This window comes from Colletotrichum jinshuiense, chromosome 5 (assembly GCF_051148585.1).
Source record: "Colletotrichum jinshuiense chromosome 5, complete sequence".
Taxonomy (NCBI): domain Eukaryota; kingdom Fungi; phylum Ascomycota; class Sordariomycetes; order Glomerellales; family Glomerellaceae; genus Colletotrichum; species Colletotrichum jinshuiense.
This window is the reverse complement of record NC_139312.1, coordinates 4,263,991-4,290,344: the sequence shown is the minus strand read 5'-3', so window position 1 is coordinate 4,290,344 and position 26,354 is coordinate 4,263,991. Positions and strand designations below refer to the sequence as shown.

At 60.6% G+C, this 26,354-nt stretch overlaps 7 protein-coding genes across 7 annotated transcripts; 3 read left to right on the top strand and 4 right to left on the bottom strand.

The window, feature by feature from the left end:
• Positions 1-3,985: 3,985 nt before the first annotated feature.
• EsH8_V_001030 (carotenoid oxygenase) lies at positions 3,986-5,992 on the top strand (the record flags this gene model as incomplete). The annotated part of the gene is made up of 2 exons (XM_083273546.1): positions 3,986-4,177; positions 4,256-5,992. The coding sequence occupies 2 exons, from the start codon at positions 3,986-3,988 to the stop codon at positions 5,990-5,992; spliced, it is 1,929 nt and encodes a 642-aa protein (XP_083126261.1).
• A 1,301-nt stretch (positions 5,993-7,293) lies between these two features.
• On the bottom strand, positions 7,294-9,950 carry EsH8_V_001029 (uncharacterized protein; the record flags this gene model as incomplete). The annotated part of the gene is made up of 2 exons (XM_083273545.1): positions 7,294-9,312; positions 9,660-9,950. The coding sequence occupies 2 exons, from the start codon at positions 9,948-9,950 to the stop codon at positions 7,294-7,296; spliced, it is 2,310 nt and encodes a 769-aa protein (XP_083126260.1).
• A 3,990-nt stretch (positions 9,951-13,940) lies between these two features.
• Positions 13,941-15,650, top strand: EsH8_V_001028 (glycolipid translocation protein; the record flags this gene model as incomplete). Its single annotated transcript, XM_083273544.1, has 1 exon — positions 13,941-15,650. The coding sequence occupies one exon, from the start codon at positions 13,941-13,943 to the stop codon at positions 15,648-15,650; it is 1,710 nt and encodes a 569-aa protein (XP_083126259.1).
• A 381-nt stretch (positions 15,651-16,031) lies between these two features.
• Positions 16,032-17,985, bottom strand: EsH8_V_001027 (RNA-dependent ATPase DBP3; the record flags this gene model as incomplete). The annotated part of the gene is made up of 3 exons (XM_083273543.1): positions 16,032-16,185; positions 16,280-16,392; positions 16,492-17,985. The coding sequence occupies 3 exons, from the start codon at positions 17,983-17,985 to the stop codon at positions 16,032-16,034; spliced, it is 1,761 nt and encodes a 586-aa protein (XP_083126258.1).
• A 1,394-nt stretch (positions 17,986-19,379) lies between these two features.
• EsH8_V_001026 (uncharacterized protein) lies at positions 19,380-20,418 on the top strand (the record flags this gene model as incomplete). Its single annotated transcript, XM_083273542.1, has 2 exons — positions 19,380-19,984; positions 20,100-20,418. The coding sequence occupies 2 exons, from the start codon at positions 19,380-19,382 to the stop codon at positions 20,416-20,418; spliced, it is 924 nt and encodes a 307-aa protein (XP_083126257.1).
• A 1,113-nt stretch (positions 20,419-21,531) lies between these two features.
• EsH8_V_001025 (uncharacterized protein) lies at positions 21,532-22,652 on the bottom strand (the record flags this gene model as incomplete). The annotated part of the gene is made up of 2 exons (XM_083273541.1): positions 21,532-21,655; positions 21,754-22,652. The coding sequence occupies 2 exons, from the start codon at positions 22,650-22,652 to the stop codon at positions 21,532-21,534; spliced, it is 1,023 nt and encodes a 340-aa protein (XP_083126256.1).
• Positions 22,653-24,141: 1,489 nt separating this feature from the next.
• Positions 24,142-25,128, bottom strand: EsH8_V_001024 (NifU-like N terminal domain-containing protein; the record flags this gene model as incomplete). Its single annotated transcript, XM_083273540.1, has 5 exons — positions 24,142-24,273; positions 24,368-24,434; positions 24,491-24,610; positions 24,834-24,929; positions 24,989-25,128. 5 exons carry the CDS (start codon positions 25,126-25,128, stop codon positions 24,142-24,144), a joined length of 555 nt encoding a protein of 184 aa, XP_083126255.1.
• Between the last annotated feature and the right edge of the window lie 1,226 nt (positions 25,129-26,354).

The window sequence follows — 26,354 nt, the reverse complement described above, 5'->3', positions numbered from 1 at the left end:
GCGCTGGCCTGGTGTGTGTAAATGTTTCATTGCGAGGGAGGATCTGAAGTCAGTCAATAGGTTCGTGACCTTAGATACATGATGTAGGCCATTCGATAGGATAGGCAGTTCTTAGTATGAGTTTTGTTGGCCACACTACCAACCCTGCATCCGTTTTACCAATTATGCACCATTATGGCGGATTTCGGCCTCAAAGATGAGCGGGACATGAGCGTGAACTGATCAGTGAGCCGGCCTGAATAGGTCTCAAAATTCCCGAGAAAAGGGCGTCGTTGTGTTACATAAGAAGGAGGGCCATAAGATACCCATTTTGGGGTCGTGAAACAAATCACACAGACATGTTTGGGGTGACGAGCTCGAATGCAAACGGTTCCTTTTTTTGTGTCAGAGTCTGTGGGTGTTGGCGTTGACGTTGCGAACAATGATGACTTGCATGCTCAATCAGACCAACGGCAAGCAAACACCAGATTAACCTCCAGGCGATTGACGCAGACGACGAAGTGTCATTCTAGACAGGACTTGGTTTCCATGCCCAGCCCCTCTGCCTGTCATGACGGGCGAACGCCGAACAATGAAGCACGAGATTAGTGAATGACAAACATTGGAATAGTAATCCAGAAAACCGACGGACTTTGGCGTAAGAAGGCGGCGCGAACGCGTGGGAAGAGGCTCTTCTTCTGCATCAGACTAAGACACAGCGTGTCATGTGGCGCAACCCGGTGTGGACTTGACATGCCCCTCCAAGTGCCCCGACAGCCCGGATGCGTGTGCGACCCGGCAATATGACAAGGACAAACAGCCACGGCCCAAGGGGGCAATGATGGCCCTTGGCGGTGGTGATGAAGGACCTACCTACCCGGGCAGGCGTGCTCGAGCCGGAGCTGTGCGTGGGCGGCGGCGGCGGCGTGGCACGCATGGCTACCCGAGATATGTGGCGCTCGATACCAAGCCACGCCACGGCAAGCCACGCCACCCAGCTGGGACGATTGTGGCCAGCGAGGAATGGGACTTGGAGCGGGAATTTCTCGTAGGACGGCGGGCAGGGCGGATGAGAATGGCGGTGTCGGTCCAATGCGGAATCAATCATCAATCATCAACCCGTCGACAAGAGAAAAGATGAAGGAGACCGCCATCAAAAGGTACGTACCCGAGTCATTGAGGGTACGTACCGGACATCTCGAAGATACGTACCTGACTCAAGTGGCCAGAGCTTCGCTCGGTGGGAATCTTTGAGCCAATGGGAGGCGTTCTTCACTAGAGTTTTTCGGTTCTGGAGCTCTGGGATTGGCCGGATATCTCAGCCCTGTCATCATTGGCTCGCTTACCTCAGGCAAGGGGGATGCCGGGTGGAGACGGAGCGGGGAACGGGCGACCCGGCCGAGTGGACTCGCTCGCTTAACGCAGCTTTAATCCGCCTAGTGCAGAGCCCCCGTGCCCCCGTCCGCTGGGCGTTGGCTCCTCCGTCACAGGATACACCTGGTAGAGAATCCCAGCTGAAAGGTTCACGTTTGCTTTTGCCATGGGGGAGGGATGGGGAGGGGCATTTTCCTTTTTTTTTTCCTTCTTGCCCACCGGCTGCGCGAAGCAAATCAAACATTGCGCATTGCGTGACATGCCCTGTCTTGCCCTGCCCTGCTCCCTCGACACTCTTGGCGGTTGGGTTTCGCTCCCAAATGCCGGGAATGACGCAGAGTCCGGCTACGGTACCATATCTTGATGTCTGTCTGCCGCGGTCCGAGGAGACGGGCGGAAAAGAGATTAAGAAAGTAGAGAGAAAAAAAAGGGGGATAGCGGTATGTAGTGGAGGAAGAAAAGAAAGGAAGCCCCCAATGATCGTCATCTTCAAGGGGTCCATCGAATCCATCGAATCCATCGAACCCATCCATCGCATCTGACATTAGGCGAATGCGAGTCCCTACGTTGCATCGGGGGCGCATCACACCGACCAACCAGCGCAGGCCCGCCAGACCATGGCATGGGGTGCCGTGGCAGGTAAGCACTTGACATGTCGAACTTGCGCAGAGGCTTTCTCCGTAGCGTGCTTGGCGAGGAAAATGCCATCCAAGCTGACGGAACGGAATGGGCAGCTCTCTGGATGGATTGGACGGGACTCTTTTCTCACCGCCCGGTTCGACATCCCTGGGCAAGACTGACAGACATTGTCCCATAAGGGACGGACAAAAAAACTTCTATGACGACGACATGGCAGGCCGTAGCGGGGCGGGAGCCTCGGCCTCGGAGCTGCCACCGCGGGCCGCGCTCGAATGAATCAATCATGATGACATGACATATGCCGTGGCCACCCGCCGCCTCATTGATCTGATTGATTGATTAGTTTCCTCTCTCTCTCTTTCTTCTCGCATTCGGACGCGCAGCTGCCCACACGACCAGGTACCTCATCCTCCACTGCAACCCCGTTTGATCGGTCCTCTTGTGCGTGCGTCGCACAATTGCCCGCAACCCTCGCAACGACGCCGCACTCGCACATCCCACACTCGCATCACGCCCGGACCTCTCCTCCTCCCGGGTTGCAGCATCAACCTCTCTGCTTCATCCTGGATATTTCCTGATTCGGCGGACAACCCGCATTAATCGGTTCTTGGTACGGATACTGTGCGGGCTTTGGCATCGACGTCCGCCTGCTACGGCCGTACCGTCCCGAACAGGTGCATGTCAATCCCCTCCCCTCCCCTCCACCCCTACCAACCAACCGCCAGCCCGTTGCTTTTTTCGCCGTCCTTCCTCATCGGATCTGACCTTTTCTTCTTGCCAACTTTTTTTCCTCTCTCCTTTTATGTTGCTCTGCATTCTCTTCTCTCGACTTGCATGAGCCCACGTCCCCCCGGTCCATCCCTCCATCTCACCGGCACGTTGGGTAAAAGCGGTTCACGCCTTGCCCGTTCAGTAGAAGCTGCATCACAACATCTCCCCCTCCCCGGTCGAGAGGCAAACGGCACCCGCTGCTACGTCCGTAACCGTTTGAACCGCACCTCGCGCCTCCAACACATCCCGGCAATTCTAGTCTCATGCGACGATAGCTTCTCGCACTCGCACCACTTGGCGCGTCAAGCCACTGCGTGGCAGCCAGACACACACACACACACACACACCTACGCACGCACACAAACATACTCACGCTTTCTCCCTCTCCCTCTCCCTCTCTCACTTACACACACACACATACTCATACACATAATCGCTCTCTCGGGTGCCACGACTCACCGGTCCCGCTCGCTGGCGTTTGTATCTTCATCTAAGCGGATCCCCGGCCTTCTCGAAGCCCATCCCATGCGCATCACCCCTACTTAAAGATCGCCATCCTCTTCACCCTCTGGCCCAGCTCCTCGCCGCTCTGCGCATTCACACCCCCCTCCCTCATACAAGACCTCAATTTCCGTCCGCGCGTCCCCCGAAATTGGCCCCCCCCCCCGTCCCCGGCGCGGTTGATAATATCAGAGACTGCCGAACCAACAAGGGTTGTTTTTATTTTCTCGTCTCTCTCTCTCTCTTTTCTTTTTTGGTAAAGGAAGTCGTCGTCCCAAGCTTGGGTCGCACTCGCTGCTACTCCGACCCCCGTCGTCTTCACCGAGCTTCACCGAGATTTCACCTCGGCGTGGCTGCTGGCTACTTCCGGCCCTAGATCAAGCTGGGTATAGGTAGGCTCTTTTTACCTCAAGTGGTTTTCAGCTCACTTCACCTTTTCTGTTCAAGTGGATTCTTTTGTCACTCTTGTCACTCTTGTTATTATTAAAGTGTTCCCTCCCATTTCATGTCCGTCATACCGGCACACACTCTCACCCTCGACCCTGAACTCATCTCATAATGCAGGCCTGACCACGACGTTGCGCCTTTGTCTTTTTCTAACTCGCTCTGCAGTCTCCCAGACTCCGATTTCAGGAAAAGACCAGCGAGCTCCCTGCTCTGAATACATTGGGACCCTCGCATCACTGCCGTCGTCGGCGTCTCCATCCTGACCACCAACAACATGGCCACCACCACCACCACCACCACAACCACCACAACCATATCCACACCCACAACCACATCAATGGCTGCCGCCTCCAGACTCCCGGCAAAAACTGTGCTGCGAACGGCACAGGACGAGGCGGAAGACCTCCAAAGGTTTCGCGAAAACCGTCTCAGGGCCGCGTACGATGAGTGGCCCAACGAGGCAGGCGTAAGTAGCCCTTCTACCCCTTAACCCCAAAGTCCCCGCCCCCCAACCCTCTCCCGACAACGCGACTAACACGACCAGTTCGACGGCCTCACCGAGGAGCGCGGCCCCCTCGAGCTGACGGTGCAGGGCGAGATCCCCGCGTGGGCGGCGGGCGCACTCTACCGCACCGGCCCCGGCAGCTGCAAGGTCGAGGACACGCCCAAGGGCACGTACTACGTCTCGCACTGGTTCGACGGCTTCGCGCAGACGCACAAGTTCGACATCGTCGCCCCCGAGGGCCCGGCGTCCGGCGGCTCCGGCGGCGGGAGGGTCCGCGTGCTGTACTCGTCGCGGCGCCAGTGCGACGACCTCGTCGCCTCCATCAAGGCCGCCGGCCACCAGGGCCGCTACACCTTTGGCCAGCGCGCCGACCCCTGCGTCGGCCTGTTTGGCAAGTTCATGGGCGTCTTCGCGAGGGGCACGCCGCCCAACATCTGCGTCGCCGTCAACGCCAACGTCCCGGGCTACGCGTCCGAAAAGGAGAGCGGCAGCAGCAGCAGCAGCAGCCCCTCGGGATCGGGATCGGAACCGGCACAGACACCGACACCCGCCCCCGGGACGGGCCACCGCAACGGCGTGCGCAGCCTCTGGCTGTCGACCGACTCGAGCCCGCTCCTCGAGATCGACCCGACGACGCTCGAGCCCGTCGGCACGGCCAAGCAGGAGGCGCTGCACCCGGACCTGACGGGCCCGCTCTCGTGCGCGCACGCGCAGCGCGACCCGGCGACGGGCGACCTGTACAACTTCAACCTCGCGCTGGGCCGCCGGCCGACGTACCGCGTGTTCCGCGTCAGCGCCGCGACGGGCGCCACCACCGTCCTCGCCGCCATCTCCGGGCCCGCCGCCCGCCCGGCCTACATCCACAGCTTCTTCCTCACGCCGAGCCTCGTCGTGCTGTGCATCCCCGTCGCCCACCTCGCCTACAACGGCCTCGCCGTCCCCTACGAGCGCAACATCCTCGACGCCATCGCCCCCTTCGACCCGGCCCGCCGCTGCCGCTGGTACTTCGTCGACCGCCTCGGCGCCCGCGGCGTCGTCGCCTCCTTCGAGACCCCCGCCGGCTTCTTCTTCCACTCGACCAACGCCTTCGAGGAGCCCGCCCCGGGCGCCGAGGGCGTCGCCGCCGCCCTCGACGTCTACTGCGAGGTCGCCGGCTACCAGAACCTCAACATCCTGCACAACCTCTACTACGACGTGCTGCTCGACCGCGACGGCGCCGCGACAAAGTTCTGGACCGAGAACGGCCGCCTCGACAACGGCTACGCCAGCCTGCAGCGGTACAAGTTCCGCGTCCCGAACCCGGCCGTCGCCACTACCACCGCAGCTTCCGCTCTCGACACGGAAACGGCACCCCCCGAGCCCGAGCTCGTCCTCTCCATCCCCGCCCCGCACGCCGGCGAGCTCCCGACCATCAACCCGGCCTACCTCACCCGCCGCCACCGCTACGTCTACAGCATCTCGGACCGCGGCCTGAGCACCCTCCTCGACACCATCGTCAAGACCGACGCCGACGCCCGCGAGGCCCTCATGTGGCAGTCGCCGCAGGGGCACACCCCGGGCGAGCCCATCTTCGTGCCGAGGCCGTCGTCGCCGGGCGGACCCCCGCCGGCCGAGGACGACGGCGTCGTCCTCAGCGTCGTGCTCGACGGCTCCGCCCAGACGAGCTACCTGCTCTGCCTCGACGCGCGCACCATGACGGAGCTGGGCCGCGCCGAGTGCGGCTTCGCCGTCGGCATCGGGTTCCACGGCATCCACGCGGGGGCCGGCGCCGAGTAGCCGTCCCCCCCCCTCCGACGGATCGCCGCGGCCCGCACCGCCGCAGAACAAACATCACCACAGCGTTGATTTCCCCTCTCTTTGGGTTTCCCGGCTGTCATTGTGTTTTTCCCCGCCTTCTTCCCTACGATACCTTTTCATAAGCAACAGCTAGGGGTGTGTCTTTATACTTATACATGAATGAGGGGATAGGAGGGGTGGAAGGGGTGTGTAGGGCTTTTATTTTCTCCTCTCTCACGAAGGAATGACTTGTTTCACGATTTGGAGTTTTGGGGGAGATGGGGAGATGGGGGGAAGGGTGTGTTTTTCCCTGCGAGACATTGTTTCTCCCCATTCTATTTTTTATTACGAGTCTGTCTGTCTGTCTGTCTGTCTGTCTAAATCGTCTCTCTAGCCAGCTTTGCCCATTTTGCCCACTTCCTCTTCTTCACTCTTCACTCTTCACTCTACACTCTTCACTCTTCCCCTTTACATATTCCCACCCGAAAACCCCAGTCTGCCCGCCTTCGTCCGGCGCCCGCTGTTACATAGACCCCCGCCCCGAGCCCGTCCCCTCGAGCTCGGCGCGATGAATCAAAACAACCATCTACCTAAAAGATCCTTAATACGGGTACTGAGAGCGATTCTTCTCTACCTACCATGTTGTGCTCTCTCTGGCCCGTCCGTCCATCCCTCGTGGCCCAAAGACCCGCCGGGGCACGGGCGTGTCTTGCACCGGCGATGCGGTGCAATTGCCCACGGAATTCCTCGCCCGCGCGCACCCCTGTTTCTCATTACCGATCGCGCGAGATGGGGAAAACACATGCGAGAAACAAGGCTGCTCGAGCTAGCTGCGGAATGCGTCATCATCAGCCCCAGGCCAGGCAGGGCCACGCGGGCCAGGTCACAGGAACACCACGATTCTCGTGTCAAACGTAAGACTAGGAATTATATTTTATGAGGATGCATCGTGGTGCAATGCCGACTACAGCTATAGGTAGATGGTCTCTGTGCTTCTAATGTTCCATCCGACGCCCTTTGCGTCTCCGGAAGCCCTGTGTCGATATACGCAGTCTGTATGAACAAAGGAGATAATGATGATAGTATGGTGAATGTAAGCGCGGCGTAAAGCAGTAGGGTATCTCCAGCTCCCATCCTCAACTAAGCCCAAATTTGCCACAACGCCGCATGTAATTGCTTGCCCAAGGAAAAACAAAGAGAAACAAAAAAACAAAGTAAAAAGTAGGGGAGCCCCTCTCCCCGAAAAAAAAATGCAGTCGAACGCTCGTGTCGGATCATGCAGACATGTTCTCTTTTCGTAATCACTCCTCTAGCCCCTCCCGCAGCGCGTCGACGTCGACCAGGTCGGGCGACACCTTGCTCGGGGGCCCGCGGCGTTGGTGGGCCGCCAGGTACTCCTGGAAGCCGGGGATCGCGCCGGGCTGGTTGATGCCCGGCGCCCGGCGGACGTCCTTCTCTTTCTCCCTCTCCTTGACGCTTCGTTTGGCCGGCGTCGGGCTCGGCGTCGTCGTCCGAGATGCCGGCCCCCCGGTCCACGGCCGCCAGCTGACCCATCTGCCCAGGCCTCCCGAGTTCTGGGAGTACTGGGAGCGGGTGCTTGACGGCGACGCGCTCCGGGCCGGCGTCGACGCCATCCTCGACATCGGCCGCCCCGCGAGGCTGTCGCGGAGCAGCGCGTCGCTCCGCTTGTCGCTCCCGCGCGATATCGTCGACCGCGCCGTGACGCCGGTGAAGACGACGTCGGCCCCGCCCAAGGGGCGCAGGGTCAGCTGGCTCGGACGCATTTTCAATGTGTGGATGTCGAGCCCCCCTGACAGGGACATGATGGATTCGTGCGAGTAGGCGCGGTGCAGGCGCCTCTGCGGCAGCTCCTCGTCCTTGTCGAAGAAGTCGTCGGCCTCCGCCTCGGTATGGTATTCGAGAAACGTGTCCGGGCCCGGTGTTTCTTCATCTTCTTCTTCTGCACCGTTCTCCTCCCGCTCCTCCTCGATCGTGGACGAGATGTGCTGGGAGACGTGCAGGGTCGGCGCCGCCGGCGGGGCCGGCGAGGCCACGCTGAGGAGCTTCGTGGGTATCGAGAAGCTCCGGATCGACGCCTCGGACGGGCGCTTGCTATGAGAGAGCTTCCACGTGGGCGACGTGGGGTCGAGGCTCGTCGTCGGGGACATGGGGATGTCGGTCTCGAGCATCGGCCTGTCGAACATGGACAGCCGGGGGTTCGACTGCGGCGAGCTGGGGACGGACGACGGCGCGAACTCGGAGGGCTGCTCCGAGAAAACGGACCACCTGTTGGACGGCTGCATGGAGGAGGTCGAGTTCTTGTGGGAGTGGGAGTGAGAGTGGGAGGCCAGGCCGGGGGTGGCGGGGGACGGCCCGGGCCGCCACACGGCCGGGGGCGTCGAGGACCGCGAGATGCTGCCGGGGGAGAAGATGGCCGGGTTCAGGCTGTGGCGCTTCTTCTTGGCCTTTGTCTTCTCGGCGACGTGGTAATGGTGGTGGATGTGGAGTTCCTGGGAGATGTTCTGAGTCACTTCGTTCGGCTGGGGGCCCATCTCGGCCCGCAGCGTGGAGGGCGCGGCGCGCGCCTCGTCGTCGCCGAGCGGCTGGTGGTATATGAGCTGGTCCCGCATGGCCTGAATCTCGTCGTTGGAGTTGATGAGCATCTCGCGCAGCTCCGCCATGCCGAGCTGCAGGTTCGCGTTGTCCTGCAGGAGGTCGCGGACGAAGTGCGAGACGACGTTGCTGGCGGGCTTCCCGTTGGTGAGCGACTTGGCGGCGGCGGCCCCCTTGAGACGGCCGGCGGCGGCGTTCAGCTCCTTCTCCATCTCGCGCTGGCGCTCCATGCGGCCGAGGACCTCGACGTGACGTCCGCGCTCCTCCTTGGCCTCCTTCTCCATGCGCTCCAGCTGCTCCTGGAGGTCGGAGATGCCGCGCTCGGCCTTCCTCCACCGCTGCATGGCGGAGCGGGCCTCGGACTCGGTGGTGACGAGGGTGTTTTGTAGACGCAGCTGCTCCTGCTCGAGGAGGGCGATGTGGCGCTCCATCTCGGCGGCGCGGGCGGCGGCGCCCTCGAGGCGGCGCACTGCCTGCTGGGACGACAGCAGGGTGGCCTCGAGGGTCTGAATGTGGATATCGGAGTCCTGGACCGAGTTGTTGAGCATCTCGAGCTGGTCGAGCAGGGAGCGGTTCTCCTCGACGGTCCTGGCGTTCTCGGCCTGCAGCTCGACCTTTTCGTTTTCCAGCTGCTCGATGCGGCTGGTGAGGGACAGGCGGTCTCGTTCGGCGTCGGCCATGTATGCTTCATGACGAGCGAGCAGGGCCTGGAGGGCAAAGGTCAGCGACATTGCAGGGCGGGCGGCGGTCGAGGGCGATGGCTATGCATCCGGTGTTCTTAAGCACGCAGGACGGGGAGACAAGGTTTTTGCCGTCCAGGACGGTGCCGGGTCTCCCCATCTTGATGCAAATGAAGGGAAATGAGGTGCTGGAATGTCTCTCGAGATGACACGGGATCATGGGGCGGCACGGCTGGAATGCTTTTTTTTTTCGGGGAAGAGCCGTGGAGGGGGATGAGGAGAGACACGGCAAAGGGAAAAAAAACTAGGAAAAAAAAAAAACCTAAAAAGGAAAAAAAAATCGGGAAGAAAAGAGAGCAGCAAACCAAACGCACCTTGCCCAGTTTTGCGGCGGTATGGACGTCCTTCTCGACGGTCTCGAGCACGGAGCAGCTGTGCCTCAGATAGGCGCAGTCGTTGCGGCCGCAGCAGCAGCGCAGTTTGGAGCCCTCGTCGGGGCGGGCGGCGGGAGTCTGGACGAAGTCTGCCATGGCGTCGGCGTCGCGAAGTCGGGCGTCATCGGCGTTGTGGATGTTGGTGACGGTGTCGGTGTCTGGGTCTGGATCTGGATCTGGGTCGGGAGCTGGAGCTGAAGCTGGAGCTGGACGGGGACCGAATTCTGCCATGGTTATTGCGGCGTAGTAGACGAGGTCGCTACGGCGGGCAGCATGCTGAGGGCCCAGGGGCACAGGGACAGGCGCAGGCGCTGGCGCTGGCTCAGGCGCTGAGGGCAGCAGAGCGGGCACGGGCTCGTTGGGCGGTTCGGGGGGTTCTGCTGCCGGGGCGGCGGGGAGTCGACGAGGACGAGGTTTTCCGGATAAGGACGAGATCGTGGGACCCGGGTCCAGAGGCAGAATTGTGCGGGCACGAGAGGAGGGGGTGTTATTTTATGTCGAGGGGTGATTTTGATTTTGGTTGTGCGTCTGCGTCTCTGTGTTGGGCTGCCGCGATTGGGAGCGGCAGCGTCAGCCTCCGCAGGCGGAGAGGAGGCCGAATTTTGTGATTGCTATCGCGATGAGCGCGACCTTGGGCTTGGCCTTGGCCTTGGGGCGCGCCGGGGAGGGGGGGAAATGTCTCGGTGCCTCTTTGCTGGAGAAGAACGGGCTTGGGCGTGGGCGGTCTGCAGCAGGGGGACAGGGGCGTCAGTGGACGGCGACAGGGGACAACCCGGGCCAGTGGGGGTCGGCTGCAGTGTCTTTTGAGAGCATGTGGTCCGAGCCGAAATGAAGGTCATGTAAAAGATTTGAAGACGAGGGCAAGACGGCGATGGCGACGGCAGCAGACGTTGTGGTGGTGGGGAGACGAGATAAGACGGCGAGGACGGCAACGAGGATGAGGACGGATGGTTTGTAGTTGGTTGGTCGGAAGAATATGTTTGTCAAAGAATAGGAATCGTCAACAGGAGGCCGAGGAGGAGGACAAAGGCGGTTGTCGGTGATTGGTTGTCAGTCAGTTGGCGAGCTGAGCAGGTTCGCAATAGGTGCGAGTGTACCGTTTCTGTACGACGGAGAGAGAGACTCTGAGAGACTCCAAGAGAGAAAAAGAGAGACGGAGGACGAGAACAAGAAAGGCGACAAGGGCAGGGATTAATGCATCATGTCAGAGGACGAGCGGGAGGGGTGGCATAGTTAGTGTCGATGGAAGATGAGATGACGGGCCGGGAAGTTGGACAAGGAGGATGCGATGGCGGATGGTGAGGAAGCGCCATGACCTTTGGAAAAGAAAAGGAACAAAAAAAATAAAAAATTGAGAGAGAACGACGGGAGGTGGGAGGTGGGAGGCGGTGGTGGCACAGTCAGACGAGAGCAGAGCAGAGCAGAAACCTGGAAGGATGAAAGAAGATGATCAGGAACAAGACCAAGACCAGGCACAGACAGGAACAGGCACAAGAACAGGGCCAGGAACAAGGCGAGGTACGACACTCGAGTGTTGTAGTGTAGCAGTGCAGTGGTGCAGTGGTGAAGTAGTGAAGTAGGCACCTAGGTAGTGTAGCTAGTATAGTGCAGTGTTTGGGTGTTTGTAGTGTCCGAATGGATGGTGCAGGGTAGCGCGCACATGGAGACAGGACAGAGAGAGAGAGGGAGGGTAAGAGAGGGGTGTTGGTCGGCATCGGATGATGCTGGTACCTGGACTAGCGGGTCATTTTGGTGGGCAAATCACACAATTCATTGTCCGGCCCAAGTACCCGTTACATGTGCCGCGAAGGGAGGGCCGCCGCCGGTTTTAGTTTTGGGGCGCCCCGAATGAGACCAAAGAAAGGCCAATGACCAAAGAACAGCACCAGACCAAGAAAAAGACCAAGAAATCAGGCCAGGAACCAGGACCATGGCCGAGGATAGGATGGGAAAGGAAACAAAACAAAACAAAACAGAAAACGTTCGCGTCAGTCCGATCTCAATCTCCATCCCCCATCGCCATCCTGGTCCCGGCTCTCCCATCCCAGTTCCGACATCAATCCCGGTACGTACATACATATAGTGTGCACTAGCAAGCGGTGCAGTACGTGATGCGGTGCGATGCGGGCAGGGAACATGGTAAGTGGCAGCTTAGTAAACAGTGCTTAGTAAATAGAACGGGTGTTATATGTAGGGTTGGGAGGCGATGGGTACAGGGTCCCTTCCCAGCGGGTGCGAGCAGGCGGGCACGAGGGATGAGGGGTACTATGAGGTGCGAGGCGGGCAAGAGCAGTGCAAGAGCAAGCAAGGCAAGGAAGGCAGGCATGAAGACACAGACAGAGGCAGACAGAGGCAGCCAGAAGCAGGCGCGACGGGCTCGAGGCAGGCACATCCTGCCCAAACCGGCCCTCTTCCTTCCATACATAGTACACCACACTACACTACCTGCACTACCAGCAAACACGCTACGATGTGGCCTGCGGAAGGCGTCCCCGCTGCGTACCCGCCAATCCAGGAACGCCGCCAGGAACGACCCCACCTTCCCAAATTACCTCGCAGTTTCTGCCCTGGACCTGCTTCCTTTTGGCGTGTTGTTTCTTTTTTTCCTTTTTTGGGTCATGTCGGGTACGTACCTCAGCCCCGGCGATCCGCCAAAACGAGATGAGGGACCAAAGAGGCCTTCCACACGCGGCACTACTCTGTACACAGACACACACGCACGCACTCATTTTCTCTCTCTCACTCTCACTCACACACTCTCTCACCTTCTCTCCCTCTCTCACACACCCATACACCACACACCACTTCCCAGCCCAGCCCTGCGCGCCGTTGTCAGTGTCACCCACAGCGAATGAATGAAATCCGTCTGCCCATGCCCATGTCCCCTGTCCCCTGCCACCTGCCACCTGCCACAATGACGACACAGACTCGCTCTCTGCTGGAAAAGAAACAACATTATTGAAAATGAAGCAAGATACCGGTAGATACCTAGACGGACAAATGTCCTTGGCCTTGTGATGTGATGAAAGCATGGCCGGCCGCATGGCAAAAGGCCGCCCCGGCTCACCAATCAACCCGCCGACACACCGACACACCGACACGCCCGTCACCCATCACCCATCACCCGCCCTCCACCACCACAACCAGCCACAAGCCACCCCCAACAAAGTCGCGGCCCTTCTCATTGTGTGCAGGTCTTCTTGCCCACCGCCTACGACGTTTTCATCGCAGCGAGCACCCCAAAGACATTGACGCGATCCGGCAACCACAACTCTCTCCATTTGCTGTCAGCTGACCCGCCTCGGGCCTCAGCTCAGAGGGAACTGGGACTCGGTGACCAGGGTTGCCGGACAATCAACCTGCTCGGGTTCCCCATGTCGTCTGCCGGACCAACACCCTCTCCAGTCGATCTGCGCTCACCGAGATCGGGGTGTCCCCGCGAGCCGCTCTCACGCTACTATTGTCGAGTCGAGAGACGTGAAGGACTAATCAACGACGCGACCCGCGTTAATCACAACAAGCAAACATTGGGGGAACCCAATTTCAATCTCTGCTCTCAATGAGATAACACAATCTGGCCGTCATCTTCCAAACTGGATTACCCCTCGCTCCCTCCCTCCATCCCTCGGCCGCGAGCTAATCGTGAATGATGAGACAATTTGCCGTCTGTCATGTCCCACTTTCAGCTGACTGGCTGACTGGCTCAACCTCAACATTGCAACCGGCTCACTGAAGCATGGCCCAAACCTCTTGCCTGGATAAAGTGTCTTGATATGTTGCCCAGACTAATAAGTGTAGCGAATAAACCCCGTAGATCTTACAGACGCGAAGCACCTGACCCTAGCTGAGGACGCCGAGTTCGACTAAAGGCGGGCGCCGTGCTCGGTGTCCAACCCCTCACCTTCCCCCACCTCGCCTCACCTCGCCTCACCTTCCCTCACCTCCCACCATGGCGGCTGCGCTCCACTGGGCCGACCCGCTGCAGCTGCCCCTACACCGCTGTGGGTCCCCGGCCCGGCACACACCCACATCCGGCTCGCGACAGACGTCAACTCGCAGCAGCAGCTCTCATCGCCAGCTCAAAAACACAGTCGCCTCAACCCTCGACTCCCGCCGCCCAGTCCCTCCCCCGCGCCGACACTCCCCCCGCCAGCCCGCAAACGACGCCGCGCTAGCCTCGAACACAGAAAAAATTCCCCGGGGGGTTCAAGGAACAGCGCAATGTCGTCGTCTCCCGAGAAATCCGCGCCTGCACCCGCGCCGGCAGACGCCAGCAAGACCGTCGTGCGCGGCGCCTCCCTCCTCATCGTCCTCCAGATCGGCTCCCGCGCCGTCACCTTCGTCGCCAACCAGCTGCTCCTCCGCTTCCTGACCGCCCGCCTCCTCGGCGTCTCGACCCAGCTCGAGGTCTACTACCTCTCGGTCCTCTTCTTCGCCCGCGAGAGCCTGCGCGTCGCCGTCCAGCGCCAGGAGACCCGCCCCGGCCCGGACCCGGGTAAGCGCGGCGACAACGACTCGCGCCCCGGCTCCAGCTCCGGCGATGCAGCCGCCGCCGCCGCCAAATCCCGCGTCGGCCGCGAGAGCCAGGCCGTCGTCAACCTCGGCTACCTCGCCGTGCTGCTGGGCTGCCTCGTGACCGTGGGCCTCGGCTGGCTGTACCTCTCGTCGGCGGACCGCGCGACGCTGGAGACGCCCAACTTCCACCTCGCGCTGCGCCTGTACGCCGTGGCCGCCGTCCTCGAGCTCCTCTCGGAGCCGTGCTTCGTGCTCATGCAGACGCGCCTGCAGTTCGGCGCCCGCGCCGCCGCCGAGTCCGCCGCCACCTTCCTGCGCTGCACCGTCACCTTCGGCACCGCCTTCTGGGCCTCGCGCGCCGGCCTCGAGTTCGGCGTCCTCCCCTTCGCCGTCGGCCAGCTCGCCTACGGCGCCAGCCTGCTCGCCGTCTACCTGTGGTCCGCGTCGCGCCTCGCCCGCGCCGACGGCTTCTCCCTGCTGCCCCGCGCCCTCGGCTCCGGCGCCGCCGCCCGCAGCGACTACATCGCCTCGTACTTCTACCGCCCCACCGTCAGCCTGGCCTCGAGCATGACGGCCCAGAGCGTCGTCAAGCACGTCCTCACCCAGGGCGACACCTTTCTGGTCTCGGCCCTGTCCACCCCAAAATCCCAGGGCGTCTACGCCCTGGCCAACAACTACGGCGGCCTGCTCGCGCGCCTCCTCTTCCAGCCCATCGAGGAGAGCAGCCGCAGCTACTTTGGTCGCATCCTCTCATCCCGCAAGGGCGACGCGCAGGCGAGCGGCAGCGACAGCGACGGCAAGCCGTCGCGCGAGGCCGCGGCCACCGCGGCCCAGCACCTGCACACGCTGCTGCGGTTCTACGTGCTGCTCTCGTCGGTCATCGTGAGCATCGGCCCCGTCGCCGCGCCGCCGCTGCTGTCGCTGGTGGCCGGGCGGCGGTGGGCGGGCGAGGGCGCGGGCGAGGTGCTCGCCGTCTACTGCTACTACGTGCCGCTGCTGGCCATCAACGGCGTGGCCGAGGCCTTCGTGGCGTCGGTCGCCACCGAGGCCCAGGTCCACCGCCAGTCGGCGTGGATGGGCGCCTTCTCCGTCGCCTTCGGCGCCGCCGCCTTCCTCTTCATGCGCGTCCTGGGGCTCGGCGCCCGCGGGCTCGTCTACGCCAACTGCATCAACATGCTGTGCCGCATCGTCTGGAGCTCGGCCTTTGTCACGTCCTACTTTGCGGGGGCGCGCACGCCGTTTGAACTGCTTGAATTGCGGCCTAGCGCCGTCACCTCTATCGTCTGTCTATCGGCGCCGCACCTCATCCGGAGGGCGACGGGCGTCGTCGTCGCCGCCGCATCCTCCTCCTCCTCCTCGTTCCGGGACCTGGTGGCTATCGGCGCCGCCGCCGTCCCGGTCGTACTTTTAATGTGAGTCTCCCCTCCCCCTTCACGCCGCCTTCAAACCCCCAAATTCTCCCGCTTCTGCCCCCTTCATCTTTTCTTTTTGTCTATGATTTGCGCGCCGATCCCGACGCACACATCCTCCGTTTCTCCTCACGCCCCATCCATCTGACATCATTCAAGACTTTTCGCGGAACGCAGGTTCCTTTTGCAATGTTACAACTCGGCCCGCAAGCCAAAGGCTGCGTAGGGCGCGCGCGCGCCACCGCATACCGCCGCCACCGCCGCCGCCACTCCATGAGACAAGAGGGCGAAAGGGGGCGTAGGGGAGGGGGAATGAAAAAACTAGAGACAAAAAACTCCGTGCACACTAGAGGAATAAAACAAGGGAAAATCGCGAGAGAAATATTTTTTAGTCAAACACAATCTTGGTCGCCTTCTTGGTCATGTCGACGTCCTTGAAGAAGGCGCCGTAGGTGCTGTGGGCCTTCTTCTTGACCGTGGTGCCGAACTTGAAGAGCTCGTCGGGGACGGGCTGGTTGGCGCCCTTGAGGATGTTGATCAAACTGCGTCGAGCTGTCAGCGATGGCTCCATGGTGTGGTTTACTCTTGGAGAGAGCGGGACGTATATAGAGAGGGGGAGAAGAGGTGAAGACTTACGATCCGGAGTGCGCCTTGTCGTGCTCGGTGAAGAGCGTAATGGCCTCACCAGTCTTGCCGGCACGGCCGGTACGGCCGATTCTGTGGACGTAGTCCTCAATGGTCAGGGGGAACTATTGCAGACACGGTTAGCCGAGAGCTCGCTCTCAAAAAAGAAACCCAAAGAGAAATCCCAAGAGAAATCATAAGAGCCAAAGACGGAAAAAACTCACAGTGACGTTGATGACCAGCTTCACCTCGGGAATGTCCAGACCGCGGGCGGCGACGTCGGTGGCGACGAGGACAGGCGTGGTGCCGGCCTTGAAGGCCTCCAGACTCCGGGTGCGCTGCTCCTGGCGAAGGTCGCCGTGAATGCCGCCGACGCGGATGCCGCGCTGCTGCAGGAAGCCCTCGACGCGGGTGGCCTCCTTCTTGTACAGGCAGAAGACGAGGATGCGGTCGTTCTTCTGGGCGCCCTGCTGCCACTGCTTGAGCAGCTGCAGCAGGCGCTGCTCCTTGCCGCGGGGGTCGACGACCTCGACGCGCTGGGTGATGCGCGTGTTGGCCTGCAGCTCGACGGCGCCGTTGGCCGTCTCCTTGCCGCTGGAGCCGATGGTGATCTTGATGGGGTCGACCATGAAGGACTCGGCCAGCTTGCGCACCGACGCGGGCCAGGTGGCCGTGAACATGACCGTCTGGCGGTCCTCGCGCGGGGGCATGTCGCCGAGGATCATCTTGATGTCGTCCTCGAAGCCCTTGTCGAGCATGCGGTCGGCCTCGTCGAGCACGGCGAACTTTGTGTCCTTGAGGGAGATGGTGCCGTCCATCATGAAGTCCTTGAGGCGGCCGGGCGTGGCGACGATGACGTCGGCGCCGCGCTTGAGCAGGGCGCGCTGCTCGTCCTTGGAGGCGCCGCCGTAGATGCAGATGGACTTGAGGCCCAGCAGGCTCGAGACGTGCTCCATCTGCTCCTGCGTCTGCATGGCCAGCTCGCGCGTCGGCGAGACGACGACGGCCTTGATGCAGCGCTTCTTGATCTGGGAGATGCCCTCGACGAGCGGCAGCGCGAAGGCCATGGTCTTGCCGGAGCCGGTCTCGGCGACGCCGATGACGTCGCGGTGGGCGAGCGTGAAGGGCCACGAGGCGGCCTGGATGGGCGTGGGCTTCTTGTAGGCGGCGAAGGGGTTCTTCAGGACTAGCTGCGTCTTGGGGAGGTACGCGAACTCGAGGATCGGCCGCAGGTGGGCCGACTTCTCTGTCGGGTCGGTGATGGCGATGTTCTCGGCGGCCATGAAGGCGTCGACGTCGGACTGGGGGAGCGCCGTCAGCGCGGCGGCCTGCTCGTAGCCGGCGCCGAGGCCGACAGCAACCACGGGGGCCGAGGCGGCGGCGGCGGCGTCACCGTTGCTGCTGCTCTCGGCCTCCTTCTTCTTCTTGTCCTTCTTCTCCTTCTTCTCCTTCTTTTGCTTCTTCTTCTCGGCCTTGTCCTCCTCGTCCTTGGTCTCGGCGGCGGGAGCCTCCTCCTCGACGGCCTTCTCCTTCTTCTCCTTCTTGTCCTTCTTCTTTTCCTTCTTCTCCTTCTTCTCCTTCTTCCTCTGCTTCTTCAGCTCGGCGGCCTCGTCGCTGTCGACATCGCCGCCCGCAGGGAGGTCCTTGACCTTCTGCTTCTTGCTGGGGACGTTGGTCTCGACCTCGCTGTCGGCGAGGGAGTGCTTTATGGCGGCCATAATTGCGGTAGGTACGGCGAATTGAATTGCGGTACCGAAAGAGGGAAAAAAAGATGGCCTGCTACGCTGAGAGAGAGATACCCTTAGACTCGACGGGACTGGGGGGGGAGAGGATCTGACCGTCGCAAAGGCGAAGGCCGGGAAAAAAAAAACTTCTTATCGATAGGGCGATAATGCTGTTTTTTGGTGCGAGCGGCGATAAAGCGATAAGAATATAAGAAAGTAATCGATAAGCCGATAACCGATAAAAGAAGGGACCCTGCGCTAGGCCGATTCGGGCCGGTGTCTCCACCGCTCGCTGCCCCGTTCTGGATTCGGAGCTCGGGACCCACTCGGCCCTTCCACCTTCCTTGAGCGGTCCCCACGTCCCCCGCCTCCCACGTCCGCTTCACCTCGTCTTCCCCTCATGTTCTCCTCCCAGCGCCAGCTGTCACTCTTTACATAAGGAACGGTTCTTGGCTAGCCAGGTGCTGTGTTGCCGCCCCCAGGTTGCATGAAATCCCTCCAAAATCCCTCCAAATGCGGACAATTGCCAATTCGACCTCGTGCATCGTTCCCCTGGTCCAGACCCCTGAGTGAGGTTGGTTCAGCTTGTCAGTCAGCTTATGTGACGGTGCTCCTTTAGCAGGGATCTTCTCATCACACCTCTGACTGACCAGCTCAAGCAGCGCGGGTGAAGCCCGATGCGCAATGAGACAATTCCGTGACCCTCTAAAGCCATCGCCAAAGTGATCTTGGACACAGCTGGTACAGCACGCACCAAGCCGTGCACCCTCTCCCGTGCGAGGACGGCGTAGGCGAGGCCCGAAGCCTGGGTGTATGTCGACACGCGGCGTGCCACAGCAGGCGGCTGCTCGCGTCGGGTCTGCGGCCGCGGCCAGCGAGGGCCGGGCTGGCAGCCAATAATATGCAGGGCGTCAGCACGACGGCCCAACCCTGCAACGGGAGCTAGTTGTCTGCAGTCCCTCGAGGGAATTTCTACAGCGGGCTGGCGAGAGAGCACACAGGTCCGTCGCCCAACCCTGTGGCCCCCCGCCAATGGAGTCGGGGACGGTGCCACACGGGGAGGCTGGTCGAGCATCTACTCGGAGCACCTCACCCTTGCAGCGCCGCCCGCCCAGGGTCCAGCCATTGGCGATGTCCCCCGTCACACAGCTGCCTGCGGCATCGACCCTTGCCTGTTCTTGCCCTGATAGCGGCCCACGTTGCATGCCGATAGTGGCAATGCGGCCTCCCCGCGGGGGAGGGTGGGAGGGAGGAAAAAGAAGGGTGAGGAGGAGGGGAGGAGGCGGAGGGATATAAGTTGAGGTGGAAACCATCAGCCTTCCCTCCGGCGCGAGGCTTTTAGTTGCCGCCGCCGTCGTCTCTTTGCACTCTGCACTCCGTCCTCCATCATGGACAGCTGCCAGGTGCAGGGCGAGCCCGGGCTCTACGGACTGGGCATCCGAGTCGCCTTCTACATCCATTGGTTCGGCGCCATCGTCGTGGAATACCTCGAGGTCGCCGACCTGCCCGACATGCGCCTTGTCGGCCTGCTCTTCTCGGCCGCCGCTTTCATCGGCCTCGTCATCAAGCTGTCCGTGGCCACCCTCCAGCCGGCCGACGTCTACATCGTCCTCCTGCTGGCCATGGGCATCTACATCCCCCTCGTGCCGCTGTACATCTGCAAGGCGCTCACCTGCTTCAACCCCTATTGGGACCCCTTCCGGTGGTCCAAGGAGACGCCAAGCCCGGCCTTCAAGGGCCTCAACTTCACGCTGCTCCTGGCCATCGCGTCGCTGGCCATCTGGTACTGGTGCGCCTTCGTGCCCGACAACCCGTGCTCGCCGGACCAGTACGGCTTCTTCTTCAGCCGCGTCAGCCTCGGGAGCAAGGTCTTCATCGCCTTCAACGCCATATTGTACCTGGTGATCGTGCTGGTCTGCGTCCTCGTCCTGCTGCTCAAGGTCGGCTGGAAGGTGCCGTTCTGGCGCGTGAAGCGCAAGAAGCGCAGAATCAAGTGAGTAACAGCCCTGAAGCGGACAGAGTTCCCTTTTTTCTTAATCCTTTTTTTTTTCTCTGTCTTTCTCGGGCTTGCTTTCTCCCGGACAGAAATTAACATGCTCGCCCGCCAGGAAAATGCACGTCATGGCGGTCAAGGAGCTCAAGACGCTGAGCAACGTCGCCGTCGCCGCGACCCTCACCGCCGCCACCGAGCTGGCCGTCTCATGGAACGACATCCCCGGCGTCAACTACGTCTCCGACATCGCCCAGGTGCTGCCCCTCCTCGTCAGCGCCGGCTTCCTGGTGCGGATCCTGTTCCTGCACTTCGCGGGCGCCAGCGGGGGCTCCGACTCGGAGGAGGACGACAGCGACGGCGGGTCGCACAGCTACATGACGGAGTCGCCGGGCGGGCTGCCGCCGCCGCCGCGGCCCGTCCATACGCGGCCGTAGCGGGGGGTGCGGTGCGGTGGTCGGCGGAGGGGGATTATTGATGTGTAACGAATTCAATGATGACATTACGAGAATATGAAACTGTTTACGGTCGACTGTCCTGCTGAATTATGAGGGTGCATAGTCACGGGGTGTCTATGCTTCAACTACGAGTGAGAGAAACCGTGAGCTGCAGTCAAGTTCCCAGTGCTTACTTGCCTTGACATGTCCCAAGAAATCTCCTGTTCATAGTGACATGAAATTTGAAAACGCACGTGATGGCTCACAACTTCCGGAAGCAGGACGTAATAATGCCTTTGGTGAACATGGGCCAGGGACGATATGCCATGCTAGGCCTTTGCCAGGGTCTGGGTGGGTAATTATAGTTTTCAAGAACATCATCGCAATCTATTCTTGTATAAGAAACAAATAGAGAAAAAGAAAAAGAAAAACCACCCGTTCCTTTTCACAGCCGTTTTTCTCTCGGGATTGAATCTTGGGGTCTTAGGAGGTATCGAATGCTTTCTGCTACGTTCATTGATATGTTGAGTGTGTGTTTGGATCCAACGTTTTCTACTTCTAGAGATTGGGATTGCCTCCATTCTGTTGTCGAGTCGCTAACTCACGGAAGGCCACTAGTGCGGTGCTGGAATACGTACTATCCGGGACCAGCAACCTGGATGCAAAGGACAGACGATTATGGTAAAATTAGTTCTCCTGATGGTGATTTGTATGGTTGACTATTTGACTACCAGATGATTTGATCGATAGTGAGCTTTTCCAATATAATCCAATAGGAAACAGGTATCATGGCATTGCTGTGCTTCTTTATGTTGAAGGGAACTCTAAACTTGACACAAAACTGGAAGGGTTATATTAAATATGACTCGATGATGATAAACCATTTTTCCAACAGATCTTGATGCATTCTTTTATATCTATGACTCTCTATACCGAGTTTCTTACCAGTTCTACAGATCCCCTCGCAATAAACGTACCCTGCAACCAAATAGGCTCATGGCCGTCGCTGTGATCACCATAGCCGCAACTTTGACGACAATTCGCCAAAAAAAGGACGACTCAAAACCTCAGAACATCCTGTCCACAGTGTCCACAGACCCGCACCAGGCTCCCTCACGGCAGAACCGCACTCATCCAGCCGGGCACAGTCGTGACCCTCGCCATCTCGGCAACAGTCTCGTCCCACAACAACCTCTGGAGCCGCACCGCCTCCTCGGAAGCAACCCACCCCTCGGGCCTGGCAAATCCCAAAAAACGTCAGCCACGAAAAAAACTCAAATCCAAAGACAAGAAACTTAAAGGGGGGGGGGGGGTGGGGGGGGTGGCCGGACTTACTCCCAAATCTCCTTGTCGCCCAGCTGCCTCCCGTGCGTCTCGGCCCCCGCGACGGCCGCGGCGTGCAGGCCGACCCACGCCGCCTTCTCGGGCGACCGCGCCCGCACGGCCTTGACGGCGTCGACGACGAGCCGGAGCGGCTGCGGCACCGCGTCGCTCAGCGCCGTGTCCACCATGCCCGGGCAGAAGGCGTTCACGACGACGTTCCCGCCCCCCGGCTGCCCGGGCGGCCCGTAGTGCCGCGGGAGCTCCCGCAGGAAGAGGAACGCGAGCAGCTTGCTGTCGGCGTAGCGCGCCATGCCGACGAAGCTCTCCTCGGCGTCGAGGTGGCCCAGGAGCGTCTGGCCGGCGGGCAGCGGCGCGCGGGACGCCAGGACGGTGCCGCCGATGGCGCGGCTGCCGGTGAAGGTGATGCGGGTAGGGGCGCCGTCGGCGCGGGCCGTGGCCTCGAGCATCGGGAGCAGCTCGAGGGCGAGGAGCACGGTGGAGAGGTAGTTGACCTGGACGGCGGCCTCGTGGGCGGTGACCGGGACGAGGCGGCGGCTCAGGGCGACAATGCCGGCGTTGAGGAAGAGAAGGTGCAGGCGCGGGTGGGCGGCGCGGAGGCCGCGCGCGAAGGAGGTCACGCTGTCGTAGGACTCGGCGTCGAGCTCGCGGACCTCGACAACGGCGTCGGGATGGGCGGCGCGGACGGCCGGGTCGGCGAGGAGGGCGCGGCGCACGGCCTCGCCCTTGGCCGGGTTGCGGACGGCGAGAATGACGGGCGACGCGCGGAGGAGCAGGAGCTGGCGCGCCAGGGCGAGGCCGATGCCCGAGGTTGCGCCCGTCACGACGGCCGTCTTGCCGGTGAGGTCCAGGTCCGCCGGGAGCGGGGTGATTCGGGGCTGGAAGAATGGCATGCTGGTGATGGGTGCACGCTGAACAGTTGGACGGGGGCGGTCGTTCAGGTGTAGATTTGCAATTGTTCTCTGGATCTGTGGCGAAGGTTCGCTGGCTCTATCTTCTTGTTCCATCCTCCTGGAGCGTTCACCCGTCTCTTTAATGAAGCCATCGCCAGACGCTTCCCTCTTCTCCTCCTCCACCCTCCGTCTTCATCTCCGCTGCCGTAGGCGTCGCAATCGTCCAAAGTCCGCTACATGGCTCCTTCACGATGCACCCGCGCGACGGTGACGGGCTTCGAGACTGCTGGCTTGTGCGGAGTTGGTAATCGACCACAGCGTCGTAGGTGCAATTAGTCAGGTCCACCACGACAGTTAGCCATAATACCCAGCGCTGATTATGAAGCACGTATTTGGGACTGATTGCGGAAGAGGCCCCAGTCCTCATAAAGAGGAGGCCAGAAGCGGTGGTGGGATTGCGCTCGGGTTGGGGTTGGGAGATATGTCGACGAGAAGTCTCCGAAGACATGCCGAAGCCCGACCGCTCTCGTCTGCATCGGCTCCCCTGCCGCCGCCGCCGCCCGTTCGGCTCACTTACCGCCGTCAACCAACCGGTCATCGGCGATTGCGAGCGAGTGACTCAGATGCCCTGCGAATAATAATTGCAAGATTCCCCCTCGCTCGTTCTCGTCCTTCTCGTTCCACTTACATGCAACGCTCGAGGGACACGTCGAGTGCCGATCGCGGTCTCGGGACCCCAGTGCATGATAACGGCCGGGTTGGATCCTTGCGGAATTGGACCCGAGATGCATGGCGGCCCTCCCTCCCCCGCACCGTGAGTGCTGGCGGTGCAGCCAGTCTAGGGGTGAATCTCACCTCACGCTATCATCCCACTAAATGAGTTAGTGAGTGAGTCAGTGAGTGACAGAATGGCTCAGTGAGGCGATCAAAAGGGACGAAAAATATCACGAGAAAATGAAGTTGGCAGCACGGATTAGCAAGACAATGTCTCTCTGTTTTTGGCATTTCGTCTCTGTCGGGTCGCTGATAAGCTGGCCACTTAACTAATTTGGTATTTCAACACTGACGTACAGTACAACCCTGCCCCCTCAAACCAAGCCCTTTCTGGTGGACGCAAAAAGAAAATAAAAAAAACAAGGCCTGTTTGTTCCGCGGCAGCGTCGACCTCGATGTCGCGAATCCCGCCTCGCCTTTCGCGGTCCGCGTTGTGTGTGGGGGGAGCTTTCATTGCATACTTGGCCCTGAGGAACCCTTCATTTCCTTTCCCAAACTCCGGAATTTTTGTTGAAAAATTGTTGGCGAAAAAAATAGAACACCCATGAAACCGGCGATTCGCGTTCCTGGCAAATCTCAGCCGTGGCCTGGGCCAAGCCGCCCAGGCCTCACCCGCTCTGGCCGAGCGACATCTCCTCTCACTCTCTCACTCTTCACGCCCCCTTGGAAACCAAACTCCGGTAAACGTGCGACGGAAATAGAAACGTGGATTCGTTTACGCCGAGGCGGCGGACTCGGCCTTGACCTCGGTGCCGGCCAGGTTGGTGGGCTTCGCGTTGGGGTTCTTGGTGTAGTAGTCGGAGATGGCGGCCTTGATGGCGTCCTCGGCAAGCATGCTGCAGTGGAGCTGGGATTTGTCAGTATCAAGCGCGATGCCTTGGGCGGAGGAGAGGGAAGGGGAGAGGGACAGCGGCTTATCGTTGGGAGAATGTCCGACGTACCTTGACGGGGGGAAGCTTGAGCTCCTGGGCAATCTCGGTGTTCTTGACTCTGCCGGCCTGCTCCAGGCTGTGCGAATTGTCAGCATCAATATAGCTAGGGTTGATGGGAGAGAGGATGCTCACGTCATGCCGCGGACAAGCTCGGTAAGGTAGCTGGAAGAGGCGATGGCGGAGCCGCAGCCAAAGGTCTTGAACTTGACGTCGGAAATGATGTTGGTCTTGGGGTCGACGCGAATGTTGAGCCTTGATAATTTGTCAGCGCCTGTTGCGGTCACGTAGCGGGTGAAGTGTCCGATGTTGAGCGGGATGACGACGGACTGGATGCGGTAGGTCGTAAAGCTGCCGGGGAGCATGAGTGCAACGCCCCCAACAGCCACGAGCCATGTCGCACCAGCCCAGCCATTCCAGCAGCAGCAGCAGCGTAATACTGTGATATCGGGGGTATGGATCGCGGAGAATGCCTTACTTCATGACATCGCCGCAGGCGGGCGCACCGACGAGGCCCTGGCCGACGTCCTGGTCGCCCTTGGGCATGGAACCGACGTTGCGGGGGCGGGAGTAGCTGTCCGGCTCGCGTTAGCAGGCTGCGTCTGGCGGACGGGATATCGGCGGTCAACTCACTGGTCAAGGACCTTCTCGTGGTAGGCCCTCGTTGCGCCGACGGAGACGGCGGGCGCGAGCTGGCGGGCGGGAAGAGCGGAGGGACGGACAGCGGTCGCGAGGACCCTGCGAGAGGCGACGCGGACGGATCTGGAGAACATTTTTCTGGTGATAGGGATTCGGGTATTAGGTGTGGTGTATCTTTGGAGAGCTGTAGGTAGCCGACGATCGCGTTTGGACGGGTATCGTTGATACTGGTGAAATCGCAGAGGTCGGTTTAGGGGATTTGTGATGGAAGGAATTGACGACGGTGACGAAAGATGGTCGATATAGGAATTTGTTTGGAGCAGAGGGTCGGTGCAGAGGGGGGCAGAGGCAGGAGGAGGCGAAGTTTCGGCAGCGAGGATAAATGGAAATTGTTGGAGATGGATGCGGGACTTGTGACGGAGCAGGATGGGCGATCTCGGTGGTAGCAGCGGGCGCGGGCCAATCAGGGTCTTCAATGACCATGCATTAAGTCATGGAGCGGTTCGCTTGGCTCGGCGCCTCGGAGAAGACAATTTTTCGTCCGCCTCCACAGAGCAGAAGCCGAGGGGGACTGGGACTGGGACTGGGACTGGGCCTGGTGTGTGTGTGTGTGTGTTCTTATGTCCGTATTCGTCGTAGTGTGCGTTCGTGGTGTGCGTGCGCCAGTCACAAATGAGTGTAGTGCACATCCTTACCCAGCCGTGGGCCGTGGAATGCTGCCGTGTTTGCCATGTCTTCCATGTCCACTGCATTACATAATGCTGCATGTAGCTGGAGCTGCAGCCGTGACACCCGGTGCCAGTGTAAACCGATTGATAATCTGACAATGCCAGCTGTCGCCACTGCGGGTCTTTTCCGATGGTACAAACTCCCCCCCCGTTATCAGATCCACTTAGTCATCCATTGCCTGACATCTGATTCGCTGCAAGGACAGCCGTGGTTCCTCGGTTCAACCAGTAGCCAGTAGTGTGTACGTACCCCTGAGCGGCGTCGGCCCTTATCGGTCCCCGGCACGTCGCTATTCGCTATCGTACAGTCTCTCTCTCCTCTCCTCTAGGTAGTCCCTTGTTCGGTGTTTTCAAGTGTTCTCCGTAGTGGACGGAGTATTACTGCGCTGCACCAGACGTCTCCATCTCCCAGCTGGCTGGGCGGGATTTGCAGCTGTGGTGGAGACTGGCCGGGGCGGCAACAATTTGTCATTATCCTCGTCAACGAAAGAGATTGAATCTGATTAGATACGCCTTCCTCCGTCCTCGCTGCTGGCTCCTACCCCCCGGCGCTGCATGTCCGTTCTTTTTCCACCATAAGTCCGGGGAAATCGTCTAACTGCATCCTGCCCTACAACGAGGCCCACACATGC